General features: G+C 32.9%; 1 protein-coding gene across 1 annotated transcript in view; it reads right to left on the reverse strand.

Annotated features, from left to right (window-relative positions):
- Positions 1–290: 290 nt before the first annotated feature.
- The window catches only part of LOC130446599 (katanin p80 WD40 repeat-containing subunit B1), a 64,871-nt gene continuing 41,177 nt past the window's right edge, over positions 291–23,984 (reverse strand). The window contains exon 12 of the mRNA XM_056782961.1: positions 291–5,018. Within this exon, the coding sequence (XP_056638939.1) occupies positions 4,766–5,018 (253 nt within the window). The 3' untranslated portion in view covers positions 291–4,765. The remainder of the gene's footprint in view (positions 5,019–23,984) is intronic.

Raw genomic sequence — 23,984 nt, forward strand, 5'->3', positions numbered from 1 at the left:
AATTTTTAGACCCCTAGAAAAAAATTTATCAATTTAAACAAGTTTTTATAAGTTGTCATTATTTTACTGTACTATTACTTTTACCTATGACTCGACTCATTTTAAAGAAATTGTTATTTTGTGAAGTTTTATTTCAAAAGAAATTAAAAAAGCTACTAATCAAGTCTATATATATATATATATATATATATATATATATATATATATATATATATATATATATATATATATATATATATATATATATACATAGTCCATTGAAAAGTTGCAATTAAGGACCGAATAATGCATTTTTTATAGGAGGTTGCAATTTTATTTTTGGGACATTTGTGGGAGGTCAATAGAAGCATAACCTCAAGTTTGTGGGTTTGCTACCCTTGTCCCCCGGCCGCCATCTTGGAAAAAATGATGGTATCACTTTTTTCGCAATATCTCGAAAACTATGCGTCTTACAAAAAATTCGTGAAGACATAATTTGTTGCGAATTGTTATGCGTACAAATATGTTCATATAACTGTTTGCCCTAAATTTAAAATTAAAGAAGTTATAAGCAAAAAAGTGTAAAAACACTAATAAAAACTTTTTTTATACATTTTTCGAAAAAATTACCTAAAACCAATCTTGTAGATGATCTTTTGAGAAAAATTTTTTCTCTGTAATTTTTTTCAATATCATTCATCAGAGACGTTCCTCCTTCTCTACACTCCATAGTCCAGGCTGAGACTAAAAATTCATTAAATTTATCATCGCTGCCTCTAACTAGGAACATATCAAAATCCTGAAGATTGGGGCTGGAAAAGCATGCAAACATTTAGATGCCAATACAAGCTTCCAGGCTCCAGCACACCCCGATCTCATGAAATTAATTTTCTGCAGATGCAAAAAAACTGTGGAAGCATGTGTGGCTGCAGAAAAGCAGGCCTGAAATGCTCTACAGTATGCCTCCATTGTTCTTGCAAAACATGCAGTAACATCATAGAAATGTCAAAGTTAATGGAAGAAAATGAATTCGAAGATGAACTTCCAGCTATGAGTCCAATTTTAATTACTTTAATTCCTCAAAATTTTACATTTTACGTTTATTTAGATTCTTAGCCACAGACCCGACCATCGAAGAAAAGTAGATTAGAGTAGGTAGCTAATAAGTGATTAATGATGATGATGATGATATTATAATGTCGAGGATTACCTTATAAGCAAGATGTCCATGGAGTAGGCCTGCTGTAGATACCACGTTAAAAAAACGCGCCTACAGACATCTCATAGATGGCGGGGAAAAGAGTTAGCAATGAATAATTGAAGTTGTACGAATTTAATAAAAATTTTTTAAGAATATATTTAAAATAAAAAAAATCAAAAATAAGTTAATAATTTCGTTTTAACCGGATTCTCATGAGCATTGGCGAGCCCGGTCAACTTAGGATCGCTGTAACAGCGTTTTAAATGAATGAAATTAAAAAAAAATTACAGAAAAAAATTTTTCTCAGAAGATTATCCACAAGATTGGTCCGAGGAAATTTTTTTGTAAAATGTATAAAAAAAAGTTGTAGAACAAAAAAGAAACTTTTTATAAAAATTTTCTCACTTTTTTGCTGATAACTTCTATAATTTTAAATTTAGGGCAAAAAGTTACATAAACATATTTGTAAGCAAAACAAATTGCAAGATGCATAGATTCCTAGATATCGCGAAAATGGTGTCGGCCGGAGGACAAGGGTCGCGACCCCACAAACTTTAGGTTAAGCTTCTATTGATCCCCCATGCAAATGTCACGTGACATTTCAATGGACTAATAGCTGAAGTTAATTTATTATTACAATTTCATACATTGTTGGTTCAGTTGTCGAGAATTTATTACTATATGTCTAACATCTACATTGATTTTTGGTGTATAATGAAAAATACTCGCAAAATACTGCAAAATTTCAACATCACAATCACATCGATATATTAGTTTTGAATTTACCTTAGTTAATGTAGAAACATGTATCTTTGAATATCAAATATTTAACAACAAAAAATTTTTTGGCATATGGCAAAATCAATGTTTGATGTTGAAGATACTCCAACAGAATTTTGGTAAGACAGTAAAAAAATTATCTTCTGTTATGTTAATTTCGGGAATAAGCGATTATACCCTTGGGGACGTGGTTTAAGCGCATCGCTTTTTCGGTGGTAAAGTTGTTCCATTATCAATTGCGAGGAACAATCAATATTTCATAAATACGCACGGCACTCATACCAAATTAAGAAATGAAAAATAATGTTACTCCCCGTATAAAATTCGGTACATCTAACAAACCGTCAGTCCACGTGGACTCATCATCTTCACTGTTTACCAATGAAAACATCGAATCGTAAACATAAATGCATTTCTATTGGCCGAAACTGTCGGAAGTATGTACCCAATTTCTCCGAAATATTCCTGCCAGAGAGTATGTTTGCAGTTTCAGTATAATAAAAAAAATATTTTTCACCCACAATGATGTTATCAAATATTCATAAGGTAAATGGAAACTATATTATTTTATAATTTTAATTATGGATTATATGTCTCTGCTCTCCTGCTTACTGTCAAAATTACTATTGACGATTTGTCAATTTATATTCTATCATTAGTAAAAAGCTTATCGCGCAATAACTTTTTTAAAAACTGATAAAAAGTATTTTCATATTATTCCAAAATGTTTCTACACCTTATAATAAAAAAATATTATTACAATAGATTTGTTTACCAAGAAATATATTTGGATACAGTATCAAAATACAATAAAATTCTGCATTGAAACTAATATGTAATAAATATATTTATAGACAACCCTGTAGTTCAAATGTTGAGTAATACAATATCAAATCAAATTTTCTTGTTAATAGACTTCATTCAAGTCACATAAATGTATCCCATCAGTAAAAAATAATTAAGTACGAAGCTGATCCATTTACAATCATTGATCGTATTTGTATACACAGCATGTCCTAAACAAGAGTAATACGAACAACTTATTTATATTAGTTAAAAAAAATTTAATAAGTAATTTAATAGTAAGTTGTGACTTTAGATCCAAACTAAACAAGCAATTTAATTGATATGTCTTGATGGATGATGTATACGTAAAAGGAATAAATAGAAATTTCTATTTAATATTTTTCTAGATGAAAAATAGTACAAATAACAATATAGGAAAATTGAATATTCAAACAATTGTTCCTAGGTTCGAAACCTTGTAAATGTTAAACTTTCAATACCTATTCTAAACAGGTGTATGGAGTATGATGTGAATGAAACCCTCCGTCGTCTATCATTCCCAATATTAATGATGTAAACAACCAATTTTTGTCATTGTCAGAATCTTGGGTAGGCTGCCAGCTCTGTGGGCGTTGGGTCGCAAGTCACATTTTTTCCATTCCTTCTGTTCAACGAACTTAAAAAAGGAAACGAATCCGCCGAGGGATAACAGCCATAATAAACTCAACTCCTTATAAAAATGAATTGGAAATTTTGAAAATGCCGTGGAAAACATCCAATCCTAATGATCTTCGCCTCAAAAAGAATGCTAAAAAAAACAAAAGGCCAACAAGCACTCAGCCAAAAAAACAAAAGAACAATGATGAAGATGTGATTTGATTATATTGTAATTATGTAAACAACAATTTTTTGTCATCGTCAGAACCTTGAGTAGGCTGCCAGCTCTGTGGGCGTTGGGTCACAAGTTATATTTTGTGCATTCCCTCTATTCAACGAACTCAAAAAAGGAAACGATACCGTCGAGGAATAACAGCCATAATAAACTCAACTCCTTATAAAAACGAGATGCAAATTTTAAAAATGCCGGGGAAAACAACAATTTTTTGTAATCGTCAGAACATTGAGTAGGCTGCCAGCTCTGTAAGCGTTGGGCCACAACGTTTGTGCTGGCATGGACGATGAAAATCTGGAGGAAATACACATTTGTTTGTTTCGTAGAAAAGACTAGTTCCGCATATTGTTCTCCTTGTCATTATTTTCATTTATTCAATTTGTATAAAAAATATCATCTTGCATTAATAGGGTCCTCATCATTTTTAAGTATATCATAACTTATCTCCACAAAGCACGATATGGTGGATGATTATGCTATATCAAAATTTTGTTAAGTTTTTAAATTATACAATAAAACATATTAAAAAATGTTTACAGTAAGAAATTTGTATGGAAAACATTTTGCAATGATAGGAATTGATTTTAAAGGATTGGGCCGTGAACATGAGAAGATTGGGCCGTGAACATGAGAAGAAAAGATGGTACAGAGTTTGAAGAAACTACGGTCAAAACCATGTGGAAGCTAATAAGTAGGCTAAGACAGAATTACTACACTATTTTAACAAATCCTTGTTTATTTGCTATAGATCTTCATTAACTTCCTTTAGACTGATTGTTGTATATTTAGGACACACTGGTTATACTTCAAAGAATTGTAAAAGAATCAATTAAGTCAGCAAAAAGAACCGCCAAGGTCCAATTGGAAATAATGAGGAGGTCTATCGTCTATCTCTGCGCGAATACTTCTACTGAGACAACGGAGTGCCTACGTCGCACGTTATTAACAAACGAACAAAGTTTCTACAAACGTGACGACAATCGAGTCACGAATATTTACAATTACGACGTTCGCAATTCTTCTTGGATTTGTAAATAAATATCATCTGTCATATGAAATTATGTCACACACTCTCACAAACTCGAATTTTTGAACTTTGAGAACACGTTTTTTAACGGATGCTTGTGTCAGTCCAGACAATTTTGCATCATCGTATTTATTTCTTTAAAATAAGTTCCTATAACGGGTAATGTTTGTTTTTTTACAACGAATTCGCGGATCTGTAACAAAAATTCGTGACACTTTTGAGATTTTTCGTACCTTTCCTCTCGCGTTATATCGACGCCGAAACTTCCAACGGGCGCGCTGATGTTGTTTCGAATTGTATCTCCAAAATGTCGAAGGATGAATTTGAGCGTGTTGCACCCAACCGTCAAGTACCTAGAACCAAACAAATATTCTTAAGTAATTTAAATATAAGTTTTAATAAAATCAAAATCCAAATTTTTACGTAGAAAACAACCATGTCAAATTTTCGCACCTATCTGTTAATTCGCAATTCATTTATTTGTGATTTTTATGTCATTTAAAAAGCTTTTTTGGCACAAATAAAAATTTTAATAAGGCTACCATAATTTTATTTTTTGTAAATAAATTGTCGTAAATTATCGATTAGGGTAATTCAGGGTAATATGATCAGTCGTTTAAGATGGCCAGTTAAAAAAATTCCAACTTCTACCAACAAATGGATCAGCAGGGCGCGCTTGATGTTTGTAAGAGATCGCAACTTTTCTGTTGACAATCATCAGATCCTTTTCGATTAAAGATTGTTTCACTCGATCCAATTGTTCAAACAAAAATCTGCATTAATAGCTTGACTGGGTTTCAGCACTTCAAAATGAACAATTCCGCGTATGCCTACCAAACACAGCAATTTTTTGGAATGTAAACCCAACATAGCAGGTGGTTTATTTGGAGAAAGTAACCTCTTTTGGTATTTTAGATTATTACATAGAATCCATTTTTCCTCTCCAGTGATTAAGCTAACTTCTGCATGGTGCTATTGAAAAAATACGTTGCCCTTGATGAATTAGTTGGCTTTGTTCTCCTCGGATAGATTTTAGGAGCCTGTCACCAAAATGTTTATTCAAATCAAAGATTCCATAGGTCAATAGCAGACCTGATATTCCGCTGTTGAAACAATGTAGAGACAACTGGAAGAATATTGATCGTAGAGGCATCGAACCATGCACTGATTTATCCAACAGCATGTATGCGAAGGAACCATTATCGAACTGATAACTTTTTTAACAATGAGCTACTGAAAAAATCGATTGTTTTGAACAAATTATTGAAAACTGATCGATCTCTATATTATCTCGAAGTCATCTAATTGAAGACAACCAATCAGTACAGCATTATACTGAATACAGATCCCATGGGCTTTTTTCACTTCATCACGTTGCCATGGATACATATTGAATTATTTCGATTTTAACGATTCAAATATATAATATTTCAAAATGTCACGATTTGGTTGTAATACTGATGAGAATATTAATGAAATTATACAATAAAACGTACCAAAAAATACCAAGTACAGTAAAAAATTTGTATGGAAAGCATTTCAGGCAGAAAAATATTTTTAAGAAATGAAAGTTATTATTGACCCATTCAAAAGTGGTGTATTTCAACTTGCGCGAGCGATGAAACCAGCAACCGGACAACTGTAAAAGTTCGACAGCATTAGTTTCCGTAGATATAAGGAAAATGATAAACGTATGGAATGAAAATACTCCTGAAAGGCTGCAACGAAAATGCTATCACATAGCAGCGGTACAGTTGCTTGGCGAGATGGGGAAGCTGATGCTTTCTTGACTGACTTTTTTCTATCGAATCAAACAACTATGGTTCTCAAACAAATCGAGTTGAATATAACCAGCAATTTTTTTAATAGAAAGCAACGATAGCTACGTTTATCCTGATATCAGATTATTTGAAAAATGTCAAAAAGGGGCCCAAATATCAAAATCAACGGACTATTCCTAAGAATAAATCGTCACTGCAAAACCGAAAATGATTGCTGGTATAATAACATGCACATTGGAAAAAAACGATTCATGATTGGACAAAATCGTCTGCCGAAGCGATTGGCTTAAATACCAATAAAAAAAATAGGTTTATCACCAGTTGATCGACCGCGTTTAGTTGATTGGCCACACAAGGAAGCAACGAAAGTCATTTAGTTCATGTGATTCACCTTTAATAGCAGCAAAAAATTCTTCTCTACGGACTGCAGAAGTAGCTGTAGATTTTAGCTTCTCTAGAATAAATGTTGAAACTGTTGTAAAGCAATAAAAGCTCTGAAGACCTGCACAAACTGGCATATAACCCAAAAATATTCCGTTGGATGTACGTGAGTCACATCACTTTAGGTCGCTTGACATAATGCAATACAATGTGCAAGAAATTGCATGAAAGTTTCTGTAAACAGTGAAAGTAAATAAATTCCTAAACTCAAATTTCATATATTTTGTAACTAGTTCAACAATGAAAATAACGAAGCTAAGTTTAATGAAAGTTAGCAGATCTGTTAAGCCAAAAGTAACTAGATTACAACTTGCATGCAATAAAAATGGCACAAAAATGATGATGTCAAGATCTTGAATGAAAAAATCAGATTAACTTCATCTGCACATACTTTTGGTCAAGAAATATTCCGCATTGCATTGCACGTTGTATTGCATCATGTCAAGTGGCCTTTAAAGAGCAGTAGTTTGGAATACTAAGGTAAGTCAGCGTAGCACTAGGAAAACCCATGATGATGTTGAAAGCCCAACCTGGGCACCGGAAATCATTTTACACATCTACACCTGGTGATAGATAGATTAGCTTATGAAAGGGAGATCTAAGGTTAAGAAAATGAATAGCAGAGATAGTGGTCTTTGATAAATAGCTAGATCTCATCGGCGAATGTTCCTATGAACAATAAAAGAATCAAATATGATATTAACCATGATGTTAAGCACAAAGAAAAAAAAGGGAAAAAAATTTACCAGCCAAATTTTGAAGGAAAATACCATCAAATAGTTTAAAGATGGTTCGAAAAAAGCTGTCACTGGAGTATTCGGGGTTTGCACCAGATGGTCACTACTGCTAACTACATGTTTGCCATTGAGATGTGCGTGGAAAGAAATTATAAGAAAAGTGACATAGTTGATCTGCAAGTGACGTAAGAAACTCAATAACTTGCAAATGTTTTTCAAAAATTACTTAGTCAACAAAGGAGAAACGAAAATTTTAAAAAAGTAGCGATTTATCTCTTTAGACAATTTTCTTTTAGTTCAACACACTTGACCAAGCTTCTTTAAAGCGTCTGAAAAATACGTTTTCCCGAGATCTGCAGAGTAGACCTCTTCGCATTCGATTCAAATTTTTATCCGGTGATAACATATTCAAGTTTGGAAACATAAAGATGTCGCAGTGGACTCAAATCTGGAGAATGTGGTGAATATGTCAGCAGTTCGTAACACAAATCGATCAATTTAGCAGCAGCAAGAGCGGAGGTGTCTCATCATGGCGATAGGAAATTTTTTTCTTCTTCAAATGGGAGCGTTTTTTCTTAAATTCGGCGTCAAATCCGTCCCATAATTTGATATAGCACAGCACTGAGACCTTTTTCCGTTTCACCGGGTAGTCCATGTAGATGGCTTTTCCGATCGAGAGAACAGTCTTCACCTTCTTTTGAAGTCCATACGCCAGATGAATTCAAATTTTGCCGGGTGAATAACTTATTCTATATAGTGTGCTCATTAAGGACGAAGGGTAAGTACAGGAAGTTAATTATATTAAATGTAAATGCTCCATCAGAAAAGAAAGATCAGGAGGTAAAAAATGAGTTCTATTTACAATAAGACAGATCGACAATGAAGAAATTTACAAAAAAACTACAGGGGGAAAAGCAAACATGACTTGAGTAATAAAAATGGTAAAATGACATGGCATGATATACTCCATTGGATGGTGCATACAGTCAGAATGGACGAAGACAGTTGAGTAAAAAGATCTTGTTACAAGGAGAAGGAGCGAAAACGAAAAGAGGACGTCCACAGAGAAAATGGATAGAAGCATGTAAAGAAGATTTAGAAAGAATAGGAATAGAGAACTGGAGTGAAGTAGCCGTGAATAGAAATAGATGGAGAGAAGCAATAGAATGACTCCAAGACTTGGGACCATAAGGCCTGTTGAGCTGTTTTCCTGGACCTAATCCTAACCTAAGAAAATGGTGAATAATGTGTCACCAATTTTCAGCTCAATTTGGATGTGGCGAAAGCAAAGTTGTATGTTGCATTGTAACCGTTTTCCCTTTCTCCAGATTGTCGATGTAGAAAAATAAATTATGATTCCTATAAAAATATGGTTTTCATCTTTCCGGCCGATAGGACAGTCTTCATCCAAGTCCGTTCGCCGAGTGAAGTCCATCGTTTCGACTATTCCTTGGTCTATACCAGGGAATCCATATTAAGACGAAAGATAAATGAAGAGAAAACAAAAATAATATAACTCACGGAACACTTAATAGTCAAGATCAGACTGATCACTGAACAATGGCACCAGACTTCAGAACTGGAAGTGACAAAGGACGATTGCAAGGAGTATTATGGAGAAGTGAAAAGGCAGTAGGCGGCTTAAATAGTTAACTAGGTTTTAGTATGAAGGAAACATAAGTAGTTATTCTAGACTTAATCTGGAGAAAATGGTGAGTGTGTCAGCAGTTGTTAGCACAAGTTGTATGTCGGTGCCTCATCATGATGATATCATTGTAACCGTTTTCCCTTTCTCCAAGTAGTCCATATACATCATAAATTACGATTCCTATAAAATGATAGTCTTCACCTTTCCGGCCGATAGGACAGTCTTCATCCAAGACCGTTCGCCGAGTGAAGTCCATCGTTCCATCACCAGACCAGATTGATCACTGGACATTGGCACCAGATTCCAGAACTTGAAATGACAACGGACAACGATTGCAAAGAGTATTATGGAGAAGAGAAGATCGAGGATCCGCCCTGCAGGTGCTCCGTCTATGCGGAGAAATGACGGCAAATGCCTTGAGGACTCCATAGTAGATTATCTATGGGAATTAGATTTTAGACCAAAAACTTCACTCTGGATTATTGGAAATATTTAAAAATAAGTTTTAAAAGGAAAAAAGGTAGAAGGGGTCTTAAATAGTTGACTAGGTTTTAATATAAAAAAGCAATGACAGTGTAGAAATTTGAATTAAATACAACAGTAATTGTACCATGTTTTTCCCTAAATCAAATATATTCGGGGTGAAAAATAAATTAAATGCAACTTTAATATATTTTTGTAACTATTTTTCTCCTGATTTGGATTATATATGTATACGAGGACAGTTTGATTAAATAATGACTTTTCAATAAAAAAGTTATTTTATTGTATAAAATATGTAATTTTTGAACATAACATCCTTTCAACTCTATAAACTTTAATTGGCCAAAATTGGTGCATAAAATCAAGAGTTTATAAAAATTTGGGGTCACAACAATGCCAACTCAATAAAACTCTACTTGAATATTGAAGTTATAGTAATTAACACGTCCAGATCTTCACTTTTCTAATTGTTATTGTAAATTTTCCGAACCGAATAACTCTCGGTCATTGATAAATGATCAAAAATTAAAAAAAAAACTCACAAGCTTACTGCTAATAGGCAAGAGAGCTCCACTTACGGCGTCGATCTGTTACCAAGCAACAAGCTTTCGAAATCTGTTATACATTTTTTTTTCATACTGTAGTGTAAAATCGAGTTTACAGTACTAATTTGAGTCCGAAAAATGGCCCTTTACGGTATCCTTGTACTTTACAGTACCAGTCGCAAAACGTCGCATATTCTTTTTCGTACCTTTTCTTAATTGGAATAATTTGCCCTACTGCTTCCGCACTTCTCTCAGCAATTTCATTTGAATTATCAGACATTCCTCCGGAAAATATTTTTCGTATTTTTTAAAAATTCAATATGTCTGCATTTGTTTACAATTTTACCTTAGTGAGTTAATTTTAATTTTTTTTAAAATAAGATAATAATCAAAGGAGCTTTTTTTGCAGTAAAATTGTAAAATATGGCTTTCCATATATACTACAATTTTACTTTTTATTTAAAACCGAAAACAATATGAAAAAAAATATATTACGATGTACATCTGGGAAGTACTCGATTAGATAGTCTTGACTCGGCTCATTCGTCGCCTCGTCCATAAATATCTATCTCGTACCTTACTAAATAACTTCCCGGACTAATATCTATTTTCGAACAATTATCAATGTCGTTGGGTTATTACTACTGTAAATATAATGTTCTAAATTTAATTCTTATAATTATTTGCGATGTTTTCAACTAAGTTTAAATATATAAAGTATGGTTCATTACAGGTCCAGAAATGGAGTTTTTTTTTTTGCTTCCCATCACACAAGAATTGGTCACGCGCGAACGGAAAATTTGTATGCCAAGGACTGAAAGTTGGACTCGTCTCGCAATTTTTAGACTCGTCCAACAAAGTAGTATTTCAGCCGCGGCGTACACAACATTTTTTAGACGAAGCATAAGAATGTAACAAGAAAGCTATTATATTTTCTCTGGTTAGAGTTTTTGATTTTTTTGTAGTGTACCCTTTATATTGTTTCTTCAGGGAATTGATGAGTTTTGGATATTTGTTGATGTGAACATCTTATTTTATAGCGAGAGCACTTTTAATCAGCGAGAATGTAGACCATAAAGTAGAACTTTTCCAGATTTTAGATTTTTCTGAAAAATAAGCGAGCACTACGTTTTCCGTTGGGTTTTTCACCTTTTTTTTTGGTGACACGACTTCATAAAACGCTGGTACTGTTTTCCGTACTTTGCACGAGATTTATCCGGCAACGAATTAAGAACGGTCGCATTGGTTTCGTCGGTGAGATCAGGTGGCGTGGATTCGAGTAACTCTTCATCGCTGATGTTTCTTTTTCATCATTATTTATTGTTATTCATTAATTTAGACAAAACTTCGGATAAAACAAATAATTTCAGAAAATTAAAAATTTAAGGTTATACAAAATCCTCGAAGTGAAACTATCAACATTGAAGTAGCTAGGTCACATTTAAGGAAGTTAAAGTTGTCTACTCCAAAGCGTCCCGAACTTTCACTACATGGAACACTCAAAACGCAACTTTCGGTTTGTAAATGAATACAGAACGAACAACTTTCAGATGGCGTCTAAAAAGAAATTCGATTTTCACTCTATATCATATTATGTTTATAATAGAAAATCATTTTATGAGTTACTTTGTGGACAAATTTCAAATAAATCCTTCAACAAACTCTAATGCCAATACCATGATTATATCAACCAAACGTTCTATTATTGCCTTAACGACAACTACGCGTGTACGCATTCAAATTACACGCCCTTAAAATAAAAATAATTCTCTATTAAAAATTCAAAGGAGTTTGATTCAAATCGGTAACAACCATTCGAATTGTCCGACGACGGCCTTATTCAATTTGATTTTATGAGAGAAATTTGACGCTCGAAGATATGTTGCAATTAGAGGGTTATTCGCTTTCATATTTTAAAAGGGACTGAAAGGACAGACACTTTTCATTTTTTACCTAATAATTATTTGAGCAAAAAATCACTATATGGAATATCATTAATAAGAATCTACTATTAATGAAGAGAATATATATATATATATATATATATATATATATATATATATATATATATATATATATATATATGTATATATATATATATATATATATATATATATATATATATATATATATATATATATATATATATATATATTTACACCAACACACACAATTACAACTTATTCCACGTGGACGCTAAAACAGTTAATGACAAGCCTTTACATAACTTATTATGAATAATATCCAATGTTTTAAGTATTATATTTAATGCTGAAATTATACTGAGTAGGTATACGAGGGTTGTTATTTGAATTATGAGATATGGCAACACTGATGTGGATATATCAAATTTGTTCTCAGGTTTGACATTTTTAATGATGAACGTATTCAAACCGTGTTGTCATACGAGTGCTATTTGAGTTTTTTATAGATTTGAAATAATCATCTTAGTCAAGGAATGGAGTTGAACGGCGATGATTTTCTATGACTTCGACCATGGATTAAACCAACGATCAACTCGCTTCGACTTTTGGTGATGAAGCACAATCTCAACCATCGTGTTTCACTAGTTTTTCAAATTCAATCGAGGTCGTACTCCCTTACAGGATAAATTTTATGATTATCGTCCAAAATCGGCTGTTATGCCATAAAACATCGATGTTGTGCGTAAACTGAAATACCAAAGCATACTTGGACATTAGTTCCACTCCCATACATTCAATATTGCATGAATATTTGACTGTTAAAAAGATTTTTCCCGTTGTATACCGCATAATTTGACAATCGTGCCGATTGGTTCCAAGAAATGTTGCACAAATTCAACTGCGATGCTCCAAAGGCGTCTAAAAGATCGTGACAGGCGTTGATTCATGGATCTATACATATGAATCAGAAACTAAACAACAATCGACTGTAGGGGTGTTTCAAGATGAGTCAAATTCAAAAAAATTTGTTCGCGCACAAAGCACTTCGAAGCGAATGATCGGAAAACTAGACATGTCTCCGCCGTTCCATCAAAGCAATGGAAAACGGTCAATTCTGAATGGAAGACCATTATTTGTTTGCCAAAAGTATTCGAACAAATCAGGGAAACCAATCGCAGAAGAAGAAAGACGAATTATCCTCCACCACAACAATGCGAGCTCTGACATACCAGTTGAAACAATAACGTTTTTCTACACATGTTTTGGAAGTACCATAATCAGAATGGAGAAAATGATTCGACAATTGGTTAAAACGCATGCAAAAATGTATTGATCTTAATAAATTACTATTAAATTTACTAATTAAATTACTAAAACAATTATAAATATTTGTTTCCAATAGTCTCTCGAAACTGGAGTAGCAACCTTCGTAACATCATTTCATTTCATAATGTAATAATCTGTTAATGACAAGTTATATTTGATATAAATTACATTTGGATGAACGAAAAAAATTGTAATTTATTAAAGTCATGCCTCTGGCTCGCAATTCATTTCCATGCAACGATTTTTTTCACTGTACGGTCAATGATTATATGTATTAGACATTCATTGGTGTCAATCGCCAAGACACGCGCCAACCTCGTAAAACACCAATATACGACGTAAATGGAAATGGCCCTTGCCCCATGACAAATTCGACACGCTAAACCCTTTTTACTCGGCCCTTCCGTAATCTATTATGGTGTGAGAACTGTTTCGGAATAGAATCTTACCTGCCGATTTCTATTTTTCGTGTTTGCATACAGCGACGTTTTATTTAAATTTTCGAGAGCGCTTCACGTCAAAAATTCTAAAGACTTCAAGAGGAATCCGACACTCGACACTCGGCTGTGTCGTTTGATGCGAGTGTCCTTTTTGTTGTTATTTTGATGTGTGTATGTGCATTTATGCTAATGTTGAGTAGTTACGGGTGATGGATGGGTTCGAAAGGGTGTCAGATTATGAATAAGGGATCAGTGAAACGTTGGTTTATATAGGATATATCTAAAATCGTCATCACTAAAATAACTCAGAAAAAGTGAATAATCCTAATTATTTACAAAGTTAAATCGATTTCTTTGGGTTTATAACATGTCTTTGATGTATACAATACAAATTTCACTTTCGGAGGTTATTTATAATTCGACATATTGTTAATAAACGATATTTTTGGAAGATATCTCATTAACATTGGCAGAAGCACAACTTTCTAAAGCGGGCATGAAAAAATGACATTAATAATACGAAAAGAAGATAATGTTCAAGTTTTTATTTTTCACAATCACAATTCATTCCTTCATTATGCTTAGTTGTTTTGTTTATGATTAAATCTGAAATCTCGCGGCACGATTTTGATTTGAATTTTAATATCGAGGGTGTTCCGGAACTTGATGCAAAAAATTCGGGAGTAAGTAGATGACATGAAAATAACCCTATGACATAAAAAAATTCTCATACATCTCGTTTCTGAGTTATAGGCATTTAAAGTTGCAAATTATACATTCGAACATTTTGATTTTTTAATTGATGATTACGTAGGTTCATGTTCACTTTTACAGGAACAACCTGTACAATCTAGAGATTTTTTAACAAAAAAAGTACTCTTTCTTTAACTCGATCAATTGCATGATTTAGGAGATATGTAGATGTTTAGATCGTTCGCCATAAAGAGACATTATGAAAAAAATTATTATAAATTGTAATAAGTTATTGAAAATACTCACAGGAGGTATTGAAACACAATCAAAAATATCATATTATTGGCATAAGAAGAAAATGAAGATATTAATAATTATTTTTTTTTATTAGGCTACTGTCAAGTGTGCTACTACTTCATATCAATTAAAAATTGCAAGCGTCTTAATTTGTTAATATCAGTTTGCAGTTAATTGTTTCAAAAGCTGTCATCAATTATTATCACATCGTATTTAAAGTTTCAATATGGTAGAATTTACCTTCAGTGAATATGCCGACATGCATTTGATATATGGTTTGACTTCTGGTAACTCGTCAGAAGTCAGAAGGTTGTATACTGCAGAATTATAACCGACTGTAGAACTGTTGTTAGGGATAAGCGTAGCTTATGGGAAACAGGTTTGTCTACTTAAATTGAATAAACTAATTTCCATTATTTTTTACAAAATGATGTTTTAGGAAGTGTCCTACCAGCCTAAGAACAAATGCATTAAATGCAGTTGATGTTGATCCCTACAATTTAAGGTATCAACGACTACTGTTCTTTGGTTTCCATTCGCAGAGACATGTGGTTCATGTATGATAGAGCCCCTCCCCACTTCCTAAATTATGTAAAAAATCATCTTGATCACATTTTTCCTAAGAGGTGGATTTGTCGGGGAGGTCCATTTGTATGGCCACCACGTTTCCCTGAATTAAATACAATGGATTAATTTTTTTGGGGATATTTAAAAGCTTGAAACATGCAACATTAGTAATCACAAGGAACGTTATTATCGATAGAATAAACTTCCTTAGTGACGCTATAAGGCAGAACCTTGGAATGCTCTTCCCAGTTCAAAGAAATATCTTCCGTAAACTCTGAAAGTGTGTAAAAATACAAGATGCTCATTTTGAATATTCATTATAGTTCTTTTTGTTTTTATTTGATAAGTTGTTGGATAATCAACTAAATTTTTCCAAATTTCAATTTTTTCCTTATGTCAGTAACACAATGTTCGACAGTATGCAGTTCAATTAGAAATGTTCCATTGCGTCTTAATAGTCCCTTTAAGGATTTTCAATAAATAATTACAATTTATGATAATTTTCTTCATAATGTTTCTTTATGGCGAACGGTTTCCTTGGCATGTACAACAATCTAAAAATCTACATATCTTCTAAGCCATAAATTTTGAGTTGAGTTTAACAAAGGGTACCTTATTGTTTGCCGATTGAAAAATTCATTTTTGCTACCTCTAGATAGTAGAAGTTGTCCCTGTAAAAGTTTTAGATTATTAACCATAGAACATGAGCCGCCCCTGTCCTTCAGATAGTAGTGTAGAACAAATTATTTCGTCAAAAACACTACAAGAACATACGTAATCATCCATTAAAAATTAACAATGTTCTATATTATTTAGAAAATATACTCAGAAACGAGAGGTCGTATGAGAAAATTTTTCTATGTCAAAGGATTATTTTCACGTCATCTACTCACTCCCAAATGTTTTGCCGAAACATTTTATGTACAATTTTCGAATAGATTTTTTTGTTAAAATAATTATTATTTACAACTGAGAAATTAATTAGCAGGCGTTCTTTAAATTAAATTGTAGATCTTATTACAGAAAGACATGCGATATACAATAAAGTGACTTTCTAGAAACCGACATAAACTGTCATCTGTCAGTCTTTTACGTAAATCTGACAAATATTTCAGTTTCAATAATCATTGGAAACAAATATTCTCCTTCCTTGTAAACAACGTATTATGACGCTGTTTTGAAGGACGTAAATAACTGATACCCTCAGTCTCTGAGGATGATAACTTGGTTATCGAAATGCGCGTCAGACAGTATATTCGTGAGTGGTAATGTGAACAGTGTATTTAATATGATTATCACTAACGGTTCCAGAAATTCCAACTCAATTCAAATTTGAATGTTTAAAATTTTTCATTATTTAATTTTAATTGGTTGTTTATTTTAAATAGGATTTCTAACTTGAGCAAAAAAGACATAAATATTAGATGGTCGTTCTTTTCCTGTGAGCTTGACTGCTAACTTATTGAAACGCATGCGTAACGAAAATCGAGCTGTTAGAGGTTGTTAATCACTTCACTGATCACTATCAAAGATATATCCTTCCGGGATCGTCATTTATTGCAGAAATCGTTAATAAATTTCGTGTCCTTATACTTGGGTAACGCCGAATAATAGTACATCCGATAGCTAATGAAATAAATATTTAAATCGAAAGGGAAACAACTATTTTGTATGGAAAGATACGGCAAAGTGAATGTAAAGATTGTTTAATGCTGATGAAAAACACGCTCGCTTTTAAATCCATAAAAAAACCACCTCATTGCACGGAGAAATACGGCAAAGTGAATTTAACGATTGTTTAATGCTGATTAAAAGCACGCTCACATTTAAATCCATCAACGAATGTTTGGATATCTTTAACAGTATTCTAAACTAATTTTTTCGCACATAAAACAAACACCCTTATAACACAGAAACAAAGAAAAACGGTCAAAGCGATAAGCTTCATCCAAGGAATCTACTTCCTTGAAAGCAAAATCCGTTTAACCGGTCAATGAGATCTTGATCACAGTGTTTTGAGAGTCTAAATGTACGATCTTTATTGATTATTATGGTCAATACTATGCTGAATTGATGAGACGGTTTTATACAGACATAAAAAAACTACCACATTGCACGGAGAGATACTGCAAGGTGAATGTACGATTGTTTAATACTGATGAAAAGCACGCTCGCATATGAATCTACAAACGAATATCTTCAACACTAATCCATACTAATTTTTCCGCACATAAAACATCCTTATAACCCAGAACAAAAAAAAAATGGTTAAAACAATAAACTTCATCAAAGGAACTTATTTCCTTGATAGTAAAATCAGTTTCATGAGATCTTGGTCACCGTGTTATGAGAGTCTACACTGCACTATCGCTGCAGAACTACCACATTAATTATTTTCACCTAATTGGCTCCCTCCGATAACTTTCTGTTCTAGAAATTCAAAAAATGGCTAGATCGAAAAAAAAAAAAAATGAAGAGGTTGTGGTAGACACTAACGCATGTTTTGCGCAGGGTCCGAAAGATTATTTTTTGAAACATTTGAAAAAATTAGGAACTCGCTGAGTGTGTTGAAACAAGATATTTTTTTTAAATTAAAGTACCTTTTTTACTGTCTCATCAAACCATCCTCGAATTTATCGTTTTTTGCACCTGTGAATTGAATTACATCTATTTGCCATAGGTATAATTGAGCAGCGTAAGGGCACTAAACCATATCCTTCTCAAATTTCTTTTTAATTAAGTCTAGTTTAATTTATGGGTATTTACCACGGTGGATAGGTGTATACGTTTACGTGTTACGTATACAGTAACCGTCCAACCGTGAAAGGGGTGGGTGGAACGTAAACAAGCCTATAAATACGAGAATCGACTAATTATCTACACGAATGTTAAAGCTATTAGTTAGCAGAACGGTTTTTTGTAATACTAATTGTTCGCTATTTATACAGGGCGTCCGACTTATTACACAAGGGAATCGGAATTTTTAAATAATGTTAATTGTCAGCATAAAAAAATACTACAATTATCGTGTTTATTCGGATTATAAAATTCCCGGTTTAGAAGTTAATTTCTCTAATGGAGTTATCAGAGAGTCGAAATAGGGTAGCAAATATTTTTTCAGCTTTTATTGGCTAAACCTTATTGTTAATTTGCGATTAATCTATGCGTTATAGAGATGTGATTTTTAATCGATTTTTTTCCTTGTATATTTGTTATTTATTCACTTTTTTATTTGTGATTCTTGCATATTAACAAAGTGTCATAAGATTTATGATATTAAATTTTTAGTTTAATATAAATCAATCTCAACTACAACTATTGGCATACGTAAACATTGGAAAATGAACTTAAGGAAGCCTACAGAGCCTTCATAGAAATGGCAGAAATAGTGACTCTACAACTCAACGAAGACAAATCGAAGTTCATGATAATGACAACACCACAAAGAAAAAGAGCAATAAGAATTTTGTCAATACAACTAAACGAAGAAAAGTCAATATGATTAGAACAAGTTCAAAGTTATGTATATCCAAACGATTGGCTCTACCCATCTTTTATAATGATTCCTAAGATATCAAAAGCGGTAAAATGCAAAGATCATAGACTGATATGCTCAAGCGAGTGATATGCTCAAGCTAATCCTCCGTATCTTTCACACAAGGATGTTCAGAAAGTTAGAAGAACTAAGTGAAGTGACCTAGTTGGGTTTTAAAAGCGCTATGGCTATACGCGAAGCAGTTTTCTGAATAAAATAAATAACATTAGGAAATCGTATGGCTTAAAAATAAATGCAACAAAAACCAAGTGCATGGCAATAAGTAGAAATGCAATTTTAAGTGCCCAACTGCATATAGATAACACGCCTATCCAGTAAGTGAAGACGTTAAAATATCTAACTATAAATGAGAAATGGGACCCTCAGTAGGAAATTAAATGCCGCATTGAACACGCAAGACAGGTATTCATTAAATTTAATTTAATCTCTCCTTTGACCTTCGATATAGAATAGTCAATTTTACTGTCCGGTATGGAAACATGGATTTCAAAGATATCGTCCATCAATAAACTAGAAGCCTTCGAAATGTGGATCCTTCGAAGAATGTTGCGTATACCATGGACAGACAGAGTGAGGAACGAGGATGTACTAAGAAGAGCGGGGACTGAGAGAAAGTTGTTCAACTTGATCAAGATACGAAAGGTTGAATACTTGGGTCACGTTCTTAGAGGAGAAAGATACCTATACAAGTCCCACTCGACTCGCATAAGTAACACCGGTGAGCTGTGTCATTCCGCTATAAATAGATGTCTGACCATAAGATAATCGCCAACGCACAGAAGGTGCAAGGAAGTAGAACCAAGCAAAATAATAAGATTAAAAGAATATGGTGGCTGGGTCACAAACAAAAGAATGTTAGATTTTAGAGCAACAAAAAAAGTAATGGACAAAGACCAAGGAGGTACAAGGAAAAAAGGAAGACCAAGGAAAATATGGTACCCAGTGTGATGGAAGACCTAAGAAAGAGAGAGAGAGAGAGAGGAATTCAGGACTGAAAAACGAAAGCGAAAAATAGGAAAGAGTGGAAGGGAATCACTTCCATGCTATGGGCTTAAAAAGCTTGCGTGAAGCATATATATATATATATATATATATATATATATATATATATATATATATATATATTGGAGAAGTTATTTTCAGTATTGCAATCATTAAAGGAAGCCTAATAATCTAAACATCTATGAACAAATAATGAGAAAACATTTTGAATATATAACTTTTTATGAGGTAATTTAGTTGAAGAATATTTTTTGGTCTCATGATATTTTTATCTTCAAGTTATGGAAGTTATTTAAAAAATCCAAGAATAGTTAAACATTTCTATTCCCACAGATTTCATACATCAGCAAAATATTTTAAATATGTGTAGGACAATCTTTGTTTAAACCAAAAATATAATCACTCAAAGCATTCCAATTCAAAAGTATGATGTCCACACAAGGAAGCAACGAAAGTTATCTAGTGTCAACATGTCGTTTCAGCTCATGTCATTCACCTTTAACAGCAGCAAAAAATTCTTCTCTACAGACTGCAGACGTAGTCGTAGATTTTGTGAACAGTATCTGCGTGACAATTGCCTTTGACCCAATAAGGAGCTACTTGCTCAATATTTCCATAGAGAGAATGATAAATACTAAAATTCACGTTGGTATTGTCTGAACTCAGACCATATAAAACAAAGGAAAGGTTCTAGTGGTCTAGTGAACTGTTAATAGAGTCAACCATAGACATTGGCACTAGACTACAGAACTTGAAATGACAGTGGACAACGATTGCAAAGAGTATTATGGAGAACTCACACTTTGTTTTATTCAAATTCTAAGTTGGAAAATTCTAAATGAAATACTATATTTTTATTACGTTATTCTGACAGCGAAGATCGCCTTGTACGCACATGAGACAGTGGTTCGTGAAGGGAAAAAGAAAAAGGGCGTCAGCTGTTGCGATAGCGTCGGATGAAAACGATTTAGTGTAGACTAATGACGGAAATCGATCATTATTCAACGAACAGCCACTCTTATTTTTTTTGTTTTAATATTTTTAAACACGGAACTCCTACAGACTGTCTCCAAAACATAATGTCTACGTAAAACTGATATCATTAATCAACTATAAAAAGTTCTAACCTTTGAATATTTGAACATTTCGTCATAGATACTTTAAATTATAAAATAATAATTAGAAACGAATTAATAGGATAAATAATTCATCAATTACAACGTAAATCTCTTGGTGTTTGGTTTAGCAAGGACCAAGATACTCGATAAAGTTTCGCAAATTACATCGCAGTTTTTCTTTTGAAAGGTCAGTAGACATTTTGGGAAACTTGTATGTTCTATATTTTTACATTACTCTTGTATCTCATGTTTGTTATCATTTTAACAAGCAAGGAAGGCTCTTGCTATTGCATCATGGCCGTCACTAACCAAGTCTAACACTTTTCTCTCCAGCATTACGACTTTCATACAATAATAGTGTCAGCAAATCGATAAAGTTGCAAGTGCCGCAAGTTTTGGATGAAAAATACTGCACCTTGCACTGTACTGTTACGAACAAGTTCGCAAAATGGTTTCCTAGGCCGGCCCTGACCAGCTACTATGGAATTTTAAAAATACGACGAATTCGCGCGGCACTTTTCGAGCGGCACTTTTCGAGCGGCGTCTTTTACATTTTTTATAAACGCCAGAGCTCGTTTTATGTTTATTTGCATATAATTTTTAGTAGTAGCAGGCGGTTTATTTACAGTATTTCTTCTAAATAATTTCTAGGAATGCCTATTTATTAATTTCTTTTTGTTCTAGAACATTGTAGAATTTTATTTGGGTATATAAATGATTTTTGTAATAGCAGTTAGTTAGTTTTAAATCAATAGTCATAGTGAAAAGAACGAATTAGTAAAAGTAATAACATACATTTTTTAAGTGATATTTATAAGTAAATTATTTCAAGTGTTAAGTGTATTGTGTAGTCTATAGATAAATTAATTTTAGAAAGAGTGTAAATAAACAAAAAAAAAAACGTTTTCGTACTGTACGTTTCAATGCATTATGTCAAACGACCACAAGTTGACTCTCATTTAATTGAATTTTCTTTCACGTTGTGTTGCTCCATGTAATCCGGCCTTAAGTATGAGAGTTAAATATTTCATGTTCTGAGATGAGTCTAGATTTTGCGTATTTGAAAACGATCAACGGTATTCCTGTATTGAGATGAGTTAACAAAAGTTTTGCACAATACTGCATACAAAGAAAGTATGCGAACAATGGCGGATCAGTAATAGTATATGGTAGCAATGATATGGAGTTGTTGGATACACTCCAACCCACATGCCAATCTCCTCCAACTTCTTTATAGAAATGTGTTGATTCGAGTGATAAAAAATAAAGATACGGTCCGTAAAAAAGACAATTTCTTTAAGTTGTAAAAACCTCTACGGTCCTCACTCAGATGGTTATCATTGTAAGGGATTACCTTATGGCTTAGAATTTCCAGAAGGACAAATGTATAGTGAAAAACGACCACGAAAATATATCGCCAACTACACCAATACTTTCGAGTTGAACTTTTTGTCTTCGTATTCGCCGTTTGACTCCAATCAAAAGTAAAATATGACTTGTCGTCGTTTATGATTTCCAAACCTTTAGCGGGTGAAAACTCGTTGTCACTGATGCTTACAAATTTTGATTTTTGTTCTAATTATTGCTTCTCGTTTGAGAGTCGATTTTTTTGGTTTTTGAACTACAACTTTTTAAATGTTGCTTACATATTTCTTATCGATTTTCAATTTTCTACCAAATTTACGCAAACTGATTCCCAGTTTTTCATGAGCCGGTTTAACCAAAGCTTTCCTCTTCTTTTTTGACATTTTTTTTGCCTAATCCTGACTTTCTTTTAATCGAAATACCTGTCTCAACACGTCGACATATATCGTAAATTGTTTGTTTGGCTATCAAATCACTTAATAGATACTTCAGATCTTGATTTTGTTGAGAAATTTTGGCAATTATTTCACGTCGTTCGTTTTCTTCTAGATTTCCATATTAAACTTCTAACAGAGACGTTATGTTTGAAAACTTTTTTGCTAAGCTCTACTCTTTTTAGTTAAAACGTCTTACCTACATTTCTTTTTATTTTCAACATATTAGCAGATATTGGTAGTTAGATACGATAAGCATCTATTTCCCTAAGTTATAACGTCGTAACTGTATAAAAAGCCTCTTAAATTTGCTTAGCAAAATTGTCCTATCTTCAAAAAATATGAATTCTCAAAGATAAAAAGTCCTATCTAACATTTACTAAAACAAATCGTCCTAACTTGCCAGACAAAATGATATTACATAAAACCCTCCTGTTCAGAAAGACATTCACAATTATAAAACGTCCTATCTCGCACTTAAATTGTCCCATATCATACAGTTAGGTCGTTTTAACACGAGATAAAGTAGAATTATACTTTGTAGACAAATATACGAGTACTTATCATTTGACCGTCAGTAAAACATAACCTAAAATAAACTGATTGCAGTGTTCGTTTTTATCTCGTAGGAGTTTGTCTTACAACTAAAAAGTATTAAAAATTTATTTAATAAGTGTGATAGTGGAAAACCCAACGAGGATTAGTTGTTGAAACACGTAAGTATTTTTTATTTTTGAAGCTGGTTTCACACGACACGGTTTTATTAATTCGCATAATTTACAATTTACGTTTTTATCTCGTTGGAGTTTGTCTTACAACTTAAAAGTATTAAAAGGTGGTTTAATAAGTGTGATGTGGAGGTTTATTCACAAGGATTAGTTATTGTAACACGTGAGTACTTTTTATTGATAAAGGTGGTTTCACACGAGACGGTTTCATTCATTCTCATAATTTACAATCA

This window comes from Diorhabda sublineata, chromosome 7, assembly GCF_026230105.1.
Source record: "Diorhabda sublineata isolate icDioSubl1.1 chromosome 7, icDioSubl1.1, whole genome shotgun sequence".
In the NCBI taxonomy this organism is placed as follows: domain Eukaryota; kingdom Metazoa; phylum Arthropoda; class Insecta; order Coleoptera; family Chrysomelidae; genus Diorhabda; species Diorhabda sublineata.